At 35.9% G+C, this 13,774-nt stretch overlaps 1 protein-coding gene across 1 annotated transcript in view; it reads left to right on the forward strand.

Moving 5' to 3' along the window:
• The window catches only part of ADAM9 (ADAM metallopeptidase domain 9), a 106,308-nt gene that overhangs the window by 40,286 nt on the left and 52,248 nt on the right, over positions 1–13,774 (forward strand). The window contains exons 8-11 of the mRNA XM_030833762.3: positions 1,269–1,340; positions 3,612–3,781; positions 6,921–7,002; positions 7,532–7,665. Coding sequence (XP_030689622.1) covers positions 1,269–1,340; positions 3,612–3,781; positions 6,921–7,002; positions 7,532–7,665 — 458 coding nt within the window. The remainder of the gene's footprint in view (positions 1–1,268; positions 1,341–3,611; positions 3,782–6,920; positions 7,003–7,531; positions 7,666–13,774) is intronic.

The following is a 13,774-nucleotide window of genomic DNA, read 5'->3' on the forward strand; positions in this document are numbered from 1 at the left end:
CAGCATTTACAGCATTATCAATTTTAGATACAGGTGCTATATAATTTAACCTATAGATTATTTGAAATGTTTTGTCTGACTTGTACTTCCAACTTTGTTGTTTGTGCAAATAAGCTGTTTGCAGAAACTTAACACAGTTGACAAGTCCTTTCTTGTAACCTGCAGAGACAGTTTTGAGAATTTTTATGTTTTTTTAAAAAAAATCCCTTATTGTATGTAGACTGGAAAAAAAAACAAGCCATATTTTTAAGAGATAGAAATATATTCAGATTTGTTCATTATAGGTTCATTATCCTCAAGTGTAGAAGGAAGAAGCATAAAGGAGTATGAACAAGCATGAACTTTGTCCCAGATAATGTGTAAAATGTTCCTGTAGAATGTTGTGGACAAGTGACAAAAATAGAGATTTGAAAAGTTTTTCTTTATTACTCTCTCCACATAGGTATAAAATGGTTCAAAATAAAAATGGTTCTATTTTAATCAAACCTTGTCAAGTGTATTAAAAAAATTTTTTTTTGTTTAGGAGAATCATGATAAAATGTCTAATTAATAAAATCTGATATATTCTGGTATTAATGCCCTTATCATAGAGCAAAACCACCTAATCTTTTAAAAGTGTTCTTTTAATTAGTTATTAAATTGGTTATATTAAAATAATATTAAAATAGACATTTGGATTTAGCTAGATCTCAAAGAAGTGAATCAGTCATAATCAACTGGCTTAATATGGTTAAACTTTTATATATCTCTATATTTCTATCTACATATAATGTTTTCACTAGTGAACGTTGGTTAATTTCTGATAATTAATTTAGCCCAGAGTTTAGAAATTGGTTATTGGTAATGTCGTTAGCCTAAGAGGTGAAAGGATCAGGAAGTCTTTCAGATTGTCTTTCATTCCTTTATCTATGTATTTTGATTGTTTTAAACTCTACCTTTGTGAAATGCTTGAAAATATTTTTGCATTAAAATGAATTAAAGACTGTTAAGCATGAAACTCATTTTAAAGTTGTACTGCTTTGGAGAAGATTAAGATTTCAGTGCTTTTTCATTATTCATTTCACCCACGTATCTGCTTTTCTTTTATTCCTATTTATCACTAAAATGTATCCTTTAGACTTATTAGTTTGAAATGCAGGAGAATGTCTAAGTGCCTCAGTTTTTGGTTCAGAGGAAATATTTGGATTCTTATCTTCATTGTAAGAGATTATAGAAATTTTATTCTTAAATTGCTTTGGTGATAATGATTTCCCTTCTTTGCTTTTCAGTATGACATGATGGGAAGAAACCAGACTGCAGTGCGAGAAGAGATGATTCTTTTAGCAAACTACTTAGATAGCGTGAGTTGTATTTTCTATCAGCTGGGATTATTCTGTCCTCTCCTCTCACAGTCTCCGAATGGAATTTTAAAATTGTCTCATTTTGAGCTCTGATTATTCTAGAGCCTAAGTAAGTAACTCAGTCTTTCAGGGGTCTGCTCTCTAATTTGTTTTGTAACTGTTTTATGTTTAAAAGTAAAGTATAATTGGAGAGAGAGAGACTCTGAGACAAGCAAGAGATTTCGAATTAGCATCTACTTTATCTTTAATGTCAACGAAAAATTCATCAGCTGATCTAAGAAAGAAATGGAAAATTTTATTTAACCAAATTTGAGGATTATAACCCAGGAAGAGCATCTCAGAAAGCTCTGAGAACTGTTCCCCTCGTTAGAAGTCAAGGCACAGTTATATAAGTTTTTTGAGACAGAGAGCTGTACATTCAATGAGGCATTATTGACAGTTTACACAATCGAGATTTAATTATCATCGTGGCCCTTAACAGGTCAAGAAGGAATGTTATCTTTTAAGGAGTTGTCTTATTGATGCTAGGAGAATGCTGCTCTTTATGGTTGAGCAGGTATTTCTGCCAATGGGGGAGGTTTGGTCGATGCCTAATGCAGATACACAGTGCACAGTGCGGGGAGAGAGGAGGCCAAAGGGCAGAGAAAAATGTATTTGTTTAAATTTTTCTCATCTTGCCATAAAATATGACTTTTATTTCATAGCAGATAGGCTAAGGTACTTTGGTATTTATAGAAAGATCTTTGAATTTTTACTGAGAGAATCTTATTTTAAATAAGGCTGCCTCCTCTGAAACTATGACACTGTGTGTGTGTGTGTGTGTGTGTGTGTGTGTGTCTATGTGAGAGAGAGAGAGAGAAGGAGGGATTTGGTTTGAGATTTTGGAGTTTATTCATCCAGTGGGAGATGCTGGAGAATTAGCTACATGTTCTTATAAGATAATTTCATCTCTAAGTTGTTCCCCTAATACAAATACCAAGCATAATAATGATGATGATGATAATGATAACATTCTATTGGATATTTATAACATTCTAGAAACTGAGTCAATTGCCTTACATTTATTAACTCACTTATTCCTCACAGTATCTCTGTGAAATAGATATGAGTTCCATAATCCTTTATCTGAAACCTTTGGGGTGCATGTCATTAGAATTTTAGTTAAGAGTTTAGGTAGGTAATATAGTTCACTTCGCATACATTTATAACATACAGTTCACTATGTATTACATTACACCTCCAACAGGGTCCTGGGGTAGCACCTTGTAATCAACCTCATTGACATTTCTGTAGTGAAATATATGAATATTTACATTAAGTGAGCTAAATATGGACTATAAATAGGCTTGCATTAGTTTAGGGAAAGTTTTGGAACCAAAATACCCAAAACTTTAAATATCCAGAGTTTGTCAGATTTTGGAATGGAAGATAAAAAGGATTTTGAATCTTTACTTTTGTTTTATGGATGAGGAAACTGAGACCCTTTGAGAAGTTAGAGTCTCATTATATTGAAGGGAATTTTTTTTGGAGGGGAGGAGTCCTGTTTTTAATTTAAGTAGTTGTGTTACTTAAAAGATATTCTCATATTGTTTATTTTATTGTATTATTTTTTATTGAAGCATAGTTGATGTACAATATTATATATGTTACAGGTGTACAGTATGCTGTTTCACAATTTTTAAAGGTTATACTCCATTTATAGTTATTATAAAATATTGGCTACTGTTCCTTGTGTTGTACAATATATCCTTGTAACTTATTTTATATATAATAGTTTGTACCTCTTAATCCCCTATCCCTGTATTGCCCCCTCCCTTCCTTCTCCCCACTGGTAACCACTAGTTTGTTCTCTATATCTGTGAGTCTGTTTCTTTTTTGTTATATTCACTAGTTTGTTGTATGTTTTTAGATTCCACATGTAAGTGATACTGTACTATACTTGTCTTTCTCTTTCTGACTTATTTCACTTAGCATAGTACTGTCCAAGTCCATGCATGCTGCTGCAAATGGCAAAAATTTCATTCTTTTTATGGTTGAATAATATTCCATTGTATGTATGTGTATATATATACCTCACCTTCTTACCCATTCATCTGTTGATGGACACTTAGATTGCTTCCGTATCCTGGCTATTGTAAATAATGCTGCTGTGAACATTGGGGTGAACATATCTTTTTGAATTAGTGTTTTTTCTTTTTTCGGATATATAACCAGGAATTATTCTCATATTCTTTAATAAATTTTATATATTTTTATTTGTTTTCTTTCCAGATGTACATCATGTTAAATATTCGAATTGTGCTAGTTGGGCTGGAGATTTGGACAAATGGAAATCTGATCAACATAATCGGAGGTGCGGGTGATGTGTTGGGGAACTTTGTACAGTGGCGGGAAAAGTTTCTTATAACACGTCGGAGACATGACAGTGCACAGCTAGTTCTGTAAGTGATTTTTTTTTAAAGGTACTATTAATGGCATGATCAGAATAATAATTTTTGCTTTTTTTCTTTTATTAGAATCATTCTGTTAAGGTTTCTGAGCATTCATTTAAATGAGGAAAATTTTTGCTACTGTAGGACAAGTGACAGTATGATAATAAGACCTGTCTTTTGTGTTGGAGCCTCTGTGACCTTTATCCCATGTCCTTCTTCCTCTTTCTTGGGTTTACTTCCTCATTTTGGTATGGCATGTTTTCTAGTTTCTTCTTGTGTAAGGATATATTGAAAGAAAAAATTTTGACCTCTTGCATGTTGGAAAATGTGTTTCACGGCCTCAAAACAGAATTTAAAAATTATCTCCTGTACACCAGAAAGTAGCAAAACATTGTAAATCAACTGTACTTCAATTAATAAAAAAATTATCTCAGTTTGAACTCTGATTATCCTAGGGCTTAAGTAACTCAGTTTTTCAGAGGTGTGCTTTCTAGTTTGTTTTGTAAATTTCAGGTTATTTTGCTGAGTATAAAATTCTAGGCACGAAATGTTTTCCTTCGGAATTTTGAAGGCATGGCCATTGTCTTTTGACTTCCAGAATTACTATTGAGAAGCTTTAATTCACTTTGGTTCCTGATCTTTTGTATGTGGCCTTTTTTTTTTTTCTTCTTTGGAAACTTGTAGGATCTTCTCTTGGTTCCCAGGCTTCTAAATTTTCCTGATGCTACGCTTTGGTGTAGGTCTTTTATCACTCACTGTGTTGTGTTCTTAGTGGGTAATTTCAATCTTGAAACTGCAGTTCTAGGAATTTTTCTCAAACTATTTTGGAGATGATTTCATCCTCTTTATTTTTATTCTTCATTCCTTCTGGATTCCTTTTACTCAGCTATTGAGTTTCCGGTGCTTGTCCTCTAATTTTATTATCTTTTGTCTCCTTCTCTTTGTCTTTTTGTTCTGCTTTCTGGATATTTCTTTAAATTTACCTTCTAAGGTTTTTATTAGTTTTTCATTTCAGCTATCTTATTTTTAATGTTTAATATTTAGCTCTTTTTTGTCCCCCTTAAAATTTTTATATGGTCAAATTCTTTTTTTTTTTATCCCAACAAAAGGTTCCACATATTTACTACTGGGCCAAAGCATTAGTGCAGAAACACTGACACAAAGAGAAAAATCACTTTCCTAATAAAACCCATCCAGCTGTTTGGGTAGTAGTGATGTTCTCAGAGTGATATGGTAAGATGCAAGTGTCCTTGACCCAGCAAAAATGTGCGCCACCTCATATGCGAGGCTCCTTACAGACCTAGCTTGGTTCTTCTCCAATGTCTCGTCTTGGGGTTGTACCTGATTTTATTACCAGTCTTCATTTGAATCCACTGGGGAATGGGACGATTCCCTGCTTTTGTTTCTTGGCCAGGGATTGCTTGATCCTGAAAGTCTTGTGAGAAGACATGGCGAGGAGCAAATTTAACCGTACGTAGGATGGCAGAGAAGAGAAGAGAAGAGAGCTGGTCAAATTCTTATTTCATGGATATAATAATTTTTTAAACTCTCTTTGAGATATTTCTGATATATTTTTTTAAATTTTCTTCTTTCTACATAGTATTTTCATGGAACCATAAAAAAACTTAAGCTTATGTAATCACTTAATACAAATATATTCCAAAAGTTAATACAAAACCCTCACTTAAAAATACTAAAAAAATTTCTTGCTTCTTAAAAATCTTCTGGTTGGTGGGCTGACTTTTTGCCAAAAAATGTTTTATGTAATAATTTTTGCCTTCCTTAATGCTGATGGTACCTAAAACTCAAAATTTTTTTCTGAGGAGAAATTTCCCTTGATTTAATTAATTTATTTATTTACTTATTTATTTACTTAGTCATACCAGTTAGTTTAAAGCAAGGCACTGAGAATGCCTAAATGGATTTTTATGGCCCCATAACCACAAAAGCTTGATCCTGACATTTTTATTAATTTTTAGTAAAATTGTACCTGGAAGTGTCCTCATACCCTGGCAGTGAGCATGCCTTCTCATTCACAAAAGGAACAGGCACCAGGCACACTCCCTGTGCTTTGCCCAACCACACCTACCAAGCTGTCTCCTCTGTTTGGTCTCCATCTGCCATGTTAGAGGCGTTTCCCAGATGTCTAATAATCCCTGGTTGTTTGTGGTTAGGAATGGGGTACTAAAATTCCTTTCGGAAGCATTGAGGACATAAGTGGGGCTTGGGGACTGTGGGGTTCACTACAGGGTGATCTGGCTAAAATGTTTTCTTGGCAATCCCCTTATGTCAATATCTCTAGGCCTCTTGTCCTGGCTGTTCAGATGCCCGAGAGAAGGGTTTATTCATTCATGTAAAAGATATTTATTAGATGTATTCCTAGGCTCTGGGGTATAGCAGTGAACAAAACAGACAAAATTTCTTGCTCTCATGGAGTTCATATTGTGGTGGAGGAGATTTACCTCATAAGTGAGATAAATAAGTGTATATAATATGCTAAATAATGATAAGTAGTAAGGAGGAAAAATAAAGCAGGGAGGGTAGAGATAGAAGAATTGGGGGGAGTGAGGTTGAAAATTTAGGTAGCTTGGCGAGGGAAGGCCTCAATGAGAAGATGACCTTTGTGTAAAGACCTGAAGCAGGTGAGGGAGTGAGTTAGGGCTGTATATTGGGGAGGAGAGTTCCAGGCAGAGGGACCAGGTCCTTAGTTACAGGTGTGTCCGCGATGATTGAGCAGCCCTACGGAGACCATCGTGTCTCTTCTGTTTCCTGTGCTCCCTGCCTGCAGCCTCCTGTGTGAATATGTCATTTTGTTACCTGATCTCAATAGAGTTTTTGAATAAATAGATATACTGCATTTTAGGAAGGTTTTTTCATCTAGAAGGTACAAAACAAATTGGTTTGATATCAAAAATGTATCTTCATTTGTCTGAAAAATGAATTTGTAATATTAATCTCCACTCTGATAATAAAAAAGAATGTCTTTAATTGAATTGTGATTTTTAAAATGTTATTTACCTTTGCCATTTTTCTCCCAGTTTTCATAGGGTCTACCAATCAGTTTAAGATTACCCAAAGAAATAGGAGCAATGTGTACCTTTTCCTCCCCAAGTACATTTTATAACTTATACCTGTTCTCTTCATTTAGGAAGAAAGGTTTTGGTGGGACCGCGGGAATGGCGTTTGTGGGAACAGTGTGTTCAAGGAGCCACGCGGGCGGGATTAACGTGGTATGTTTTGTTCTTGATGTTCATCTTTGGAATCTGCATTAGGAAATGTCCAACATTCAGTGACTCTGTACTTCCTCTCCTAGTCCTTACCGCGATATTTTGGCTATTATGAGGGACATGGTAGAAGTGGCAGATGTGTTCTTTCCCTGGAGACTGAATTAAGTTTTCTAATATTTATTGTGTGTTTATTAGCGCCTCACTTTTTATGGATGAGGAAACAGAGGTTCCATTTGAGAAAATTAAGTCAGAACCATGAACTTGTTTTCCCATCAACCACCATGAATAATCTGTTGGTGCTAAAGGAATTGATCTGTTGCTTAAAGAGTCTATCTCTATCATCAGTATGTTAAGTCACACCAGTTTCCTACTAGACTGCCGTGTCTACACACTGATGTTGGATGCTTGCTTTATTACGTAGGCTATCAGTATTGTAGTGATGAATTTCCTTTTGTGAAAAAGTAATCTGAGAAACAAAAAGCATATCCTTTTTGTTCAGAAACCTAATGAATACCTTCCTGTGTTTGGGCAGTTTGGGCAAATCACAGTGGAGACATTTGCATCCATTGTTGCTCATGAGTTGGGTCATAACCTTGGAATGAATCATGATGATGGGAGAGATTGTTATTGTGGAGCAAAGAGCTGCATCATGAATTCAGGAGCATCGTGAGTAACTGAATTCTTTCTTTTTATTCTTTTTCCTTTTGCTTTTTTAAAACTATTGAACATTTGTTTAATGCTAAAAATAAACAATGAATTGTTTGGATTGGAGTAATGTGTATCTTTTTGAATTAGAGTTTTCCCCAGGTGTATGCCCAGGAATGGGATTGCAGGATCATATGGTAGCTATATTTTTAGTTTTTTAAGGAACCTTCACATTGTTTTCCATAGTGGCTGCATCAATTTGCATTCCCACCAAGAGTATAGGAGGGTTCCTTTTTCTCCACACCCTCTCCAGCATTTATTACTTGTAGACTTTTTAGTGATTGCCATTCTGACCGGTGTGAGGTGATAACTCATTGAGTTTTGATTTGCATTTCTCTAATAATAGCGATATTAAGCATCTTTTCATGTGCCTGTTGGTGATCTGTATGTCTTCTTTGGAGAAATGTCTATTTAAATCTTCTGCCCATTTTTTTGATTGGGATGTTTGTTTTTTTGATGTTAAGCAGTATGAGCTGTTTGTATGTTTTGGAAATTAATCCCTTGTTGGTTGCATCGTTTGCTAATATTATCTCCCAGTCTGTAGGTTGTCTTTTCGTTTTGTTTATGGTTTCCTTTGCTGTGCAAAAACTTTTAAGTTTAATTAGGTCCCATTTGTTTATTTTTTGTTTTTATTTCTGTTACTCATTTTTTAGAGAGGGATCCAAAAAATATTGCTGCAATTTATGTCAACAAGTGTTCTGCCTGTGTTTTCCTCTAAGAGTTTTATAGTATCTGGTCTTATAGTTAGGTCTTTAATCCATTATGACTTTATTTCTGTATATAGTGTTAGAGAATGTTCTAATTTCATTCTTTTACATGTAACTGTCTAGTTTTCCCAACACCACTAATTGAAGAAGCTGTCTTTTCTCCATTGTATATTCTTGCCTCCTTTGTCATAGATTAATTGACCATAAGTGCGTGGGCTTATTTCTGTGGCTTTCTATCCTGTTCCATTGATCTATATTTCTGTTTTTGTGTCAGTACCATACTGTTTTGATGACTGTAGCTTTGTAATATAGTCTGAAGTTAGGAAGTGTGATTCCTTCAGCTCCATTCTTCTTTCTCAAGATTGTTTTGGCTATTCAGGGTCTTTGTGTTTCCATGCAAGTTTTAAAATTTTTTGTCTATTGGTAATTTGATAGGGATTGCATTGAATCTGTAGATTGCCTTGAATAGTATGGTCATTTTAACAATATTGATTCTTCCAATCCAAGAACATGGTATATCTTTCTATCTGTTTGTGTCATCTTCAACTTCTTTCATCAGTGTCTTATAGTTTTTGGAATACAGGTCTTTTGCCTCCTTAAGTTGGTTTATTCCTGGGTATTTTATTCTTTGATGTGATGGTAAATGGGATTGTTTCCTTAATTTTACTTTCTGATATTTTGTTGTTAGTGTATAGAAATGCAATAGATTTCTGTGCATTCATTTTGTATCCTGCAACTTTACCGAATTCATTGATGAGCTCTAGTAGTTTTCTGGTAGGGTCTTTAGGATTTTCTGTGTATAGCATCGTGTCGTCTTCAGACAGTGACAGTTTTACTTCTTCTCTTTCAATTTGAATTCCTTTTATTTCTTTTTCTTCTCTGACTGCTGTGGCTAGGACTTCCAAAGCTATGTTGAATAAAAGTTGCAGGAGTGGGCATACTTGTTTTATTCCTGATCTTAGAGGAAATGCTTTCAGCTTTTCACCATTGAGAATGATGTTAGCTGTGGATTTGTCCTATATGGCCTTTATTATGTTGAGGTATGTTCCTTCTCTGCCTACTTTCTGAAGAGTGTTTGTCCTAAACAGATATTGAATTTTATCAAAAGCTTTTTCTGCATCTATAGAGATGATCATATGGTTTTTATTCTTCAATTTGTTAATGTGGTGTACGGCCTGTTTTTTAAAGTGCGTTATTTGTATTTTCATGGGAGAGCTGGATTTGACATGAACACAAGTCATGTCTTTCCTCAACGTGTGCTGGAAGCTATCACCTTAGCAGAGGTTGGGATGGGGAATGGAGGGGCTGGAGCTGGAGCTGGGTTTGTGACGGGACTTCCCCTCTGCTCAGTGGCAACACTGCCCTATTGGGCCTGGGGTTTGGTCCCCAGTTGCTGGAGCACGAGCGCTGAGGGTTGGGTCTGAGCCCGCTCTGTTCCCTTTAAGTGTGTGCTGTCCCCTTTCCCAGCACCAGCACCCTCTCCCTGGGGTGGGGGGGAGCAGTGCTGGGACAAGAGGGGCTGGTGTGGGCACTCAGCGTGGGTCTGGGCACAAGCTGCAGCAGTCCAGCAGCAGGCAGAGATCTGCAAACAAAGACAGTTTTGTTTCTTTCTTCCCAATTTGTATGTCTTTCATTTCCTTTTTTATTGCATTAGCTAGAGTGGTCAGTTTTGTCTGATATTAATTTAGCTGTCCCAGATTTGTTTTTTTTTTTGGTAATGTTGACAGTATATGTTTTCTATTCCTTTACTTTGAACTTTTCTTTATTCTTGTGTTTTAGATATATGTTTCTAAACAACCTATATTTAGGTTTTATTTTCTTAATCCAGCCTGGCAATATTTGTCTCTTAATTGAATCATTTAATCTACTTACGTTTAATATGATCACTAATACACTGTATTTATGCAAATGTAGGTGACACTGATTATAAGATACCATTATTAACATACCACTTAGAATGAAAAAAATGGTGACTATCAAGTTAATTCAAATTTTAAGATGAATCTCAATTTCAGGGTATTTTAAATGTGTAAAGAATGTGTTTTAGAAAAACACATCAAATCTGCTGTATTACAGCTATGGATTTTAGTTCCCTGCTAAAATTTTCAAGCTTCTCATTTTTCTCTCTGACCATAGGAAGCACAGATTTTCTCTTCCTGGGTTATTGTTTGATAATTCTAGTATCTAGAGACTTTATGGGACTATATCTGTTTTTTTTTTCCCCTTATAGTGTCTTTTAATTTTTTTATAGTTCTTCTCACAGTATCTTGTGTCTTCATGTTATGTTTTGATAAAGTATTGGGCATTATATTTGAACAAGTTTTGGTAAGAAATAATTTGAGAAGTAGGATTATGTTATCTTTGGCATATTAAATCTTCTTTTTGAGGACAGATTTCCCACCTACTACTTCATATGCTATTTCATGAACATTAGTTGACTGTTATAAGTTAGGCTTTTTTTTTAGATGCAAGTGATATAGATGCTAGTGTTTTTACAGATAATCAGTTGGATCCAGTTCTGTTTAAAAAGTGGATAATTAACTTTGTAATATAATTTTTTATCATTATTTAAGATATTTGAGGGACCTGGTAGTATTCCCCTCACACACTGCTCTTGGATTCCTGGGCGTGTGAGGGGTGCTTTTCCTGGGAGGTACCTTTCTAGAGAAATGGCTTTCTTAACTCTGTCCCTCAATGCCACCTACATCAGAAAGCCTCCATAATCGGAGGCTTTTAAAAGAGTGCTCTTTTTTAAAAAAATTGATCTGATTAAGTGCCATCACTTAGAGTTCTTTCTTAGGACTTCCTGTTCCTAGGCTGTGGGGTTAGGATGGTAGTGGTGGTTTTGGTGGTTTTGGTTATTTCCAGGTTAGTCATAGAGAGAATGTTTTAAATGATAGTTGGGGTTTTTTTGGTCATATCCTGGGGGACCATTTCCATCACTGTTAGTCCCATGTATCTCCTTTTGAATCAGTTTTATAAAACTCACCTAGATGTGACAGAAGAGATTCGGAGATGCTTTAGATTCATATCTTAGTTCCCAGAAGTGATAGAGAGTAGGGGTATTTTAGTTGCTATTATTCAAGCCGAGTGTCAGGAGAAAGATCATCCTTCTTATTACTGTAGGTGACATCCAAGGATGACTAGGGAGAGAATATCTTCATTTTATTATCCACAGTGTTAGTGAAGGCCAACGTGGGGATGTTTGTTATTATCTCCACATACTAAACAGCAGAAGAAGCGGTTATGATTTTGTTATCCTTTTCAGTATGATAGTCAACTTCATTGTGGGTGAAACAGATTTTTTTTTTTTGTAGATTGCTTTAGGATCACACATATAAAACATTGTTTCTATGAGAAAATGTGTTCCAAGGACTGTATAACAAGCTTATTTCAAAAATAATCTGTTCAGAAGTGGTGAACTTTGTAGATTAAAATTAGGAGCTCAAGTGTAGGAAATATACACATATGTCTGTACAACTCCTGTGACTATCAGCTGATTAATATATTCTTACAGAAAACATTATTGAATATGTACTGTGTGGTAGGCAATGTACTAGCCATATAAAGAACAATAATAGGAAATAAAAAACAATTGTTTAAATTGAAGTCTCCTTGTTTATCAGATAATTATCACATGCTCTAGTTTGACATTTCTACTTGAGGTCCTTAGACTCAAACTCTTGTTGTCCTTCCTAAAACCTGCTCTGCCCCCATCTTCCCGTGATAGTTAATGATAGCGCCTTCCTTCTAGTAGCTCAGGACAAAAATCTCAGTCACCCTTGACTTCTCTTTTCTCACATTCTTTGCCTTAATGCCTATTTCTTTAAACCATATAAATAATCCAAACCCTTCTTACTGCTTTCACCACTGCCAGTTGGTCCGTCATCATCTGTTGAGTGGACTTCTTCCTGCTTAACATAGCAAACATGGTGATTTTATTAAAACGTAAATCAGATCACATCATTCCTGCTTCACGCTTTCCATTGTGTCATTCCCCTCCTTATTTCACTCATCGTAAAAAGTCAGATTCTTGCAATGGCCTCTTCACACCTTGCTGTCTGTATCCCTCACTGTCTCACTCCACTCCAGCCACGCTGGCTTCCTTATCTGTTCCTTGAACAGGCAGGCCTCTCCCTTCGGGCTTTTGCACTTACTGTTTCTTCTGCCGGTAATGTTCTTCCCCTAGAAATCCAGTTTTGATTCAGTTGTCTCAGTATTTGAAGTGCCTGTCCTGACAGCTCTTTGAAAAACTGTAGTCGCTCCTCCCCCTGCAGAGGTCGTCCTCTTCACCTCCTCATCTTTTTCCCCAACGTGACTTGTCTTCTAATGTACTATTGAATTTATTTCTTCATTATGTTTATAGTCTGTTTCACTCAATAGAATGTTGCCTTCACAGGGGCGGGGATTTTTGTCTGCCTTGTTTACTGTTTTCTCCCCTGCACGAAGAAGAGTGCCTTGTACATGATAGATGTTCCACAAATATTTGTTGAAGGAACAGTGTTGTACAAAAGGACTCCTCCTTACAATATTCCTAAGCAGAGAGTAGCAAGAAAAAGAAGAATGTGGAAAACGAGTGTTTTTGTCATTGTCGGAAATCTTGTGCTAGGTCTTTACTTTCTGTGTGACTGCTTTCCAGTCCGAAGAGCCAGGAGCCAGGACTGTCTACTTCCTGGGAGACTCTGGGCCGGTTAGCAAAGAAGAGTTTACCCAGGGGACAAAGTCTCCCAGAAGGGATCTGTTTCTTAGATTCCTTGGATGTACAGAAGACACGGAATCAATAGGAATGCTTTCTCAATCACTGTAACGTAACATGGTTCTCATTCCCACTGTTACTTTTGGTACCATTGCTCAAACTGATGAAAAAGATTCTTTCAGGGCACCAAACGCCCCCAATAAAATTTTAATGTGACTTGGATTTCTCAAAGGTTCTTGTTTTATAGATGAGTGTGTCTCCCACTAGTCTTCAAAAGTGAACCTAGCCAGTGGGACTATCTAAAAATATCGTTATTGAGTAAAACAATAACTAAAAACAACCCAGCAACACATAGAAACACATCAAAATTGTGTTCGTATAAATACCACATAGACAGTTCAAGTTGGACCGTTTCTAGAAGCCCATCTAGCCTTCAGAGTATTAACTACAGTTCTTAGAAATTACCATCAGAGGCATTTGAACCTCAGACTGTAGCTGAAATTCTGCCCTGTGCAGGCTGCTCCTTGGTAGCTACAGTGCGTGCATCGTCACTGGATTCATGTTATTGTCACATAGCTCCTCGTAAGTGTTAGTGAGGGGAGCGCAGGAACGTCATTTCAACAGAGTGAAAAGAGGTTGGGGAAACAGAGCTCGCTTCACATATTTG

The sequence above is a fragment of the Globicephala melas genome, chromosome 21 (assembly GCF_963455315.2).
Source record: "Globicephala melas chromosome 21, mGloMel1.2, whole genome shotgun sequence".
NCBI classification, from domain to species: domain Eukaryota; kingdom Metazoa; phylum Chordata; class Mammalia; order Artiodactyla; family Delphinidae; genus Globicephala; species Globicephala melas.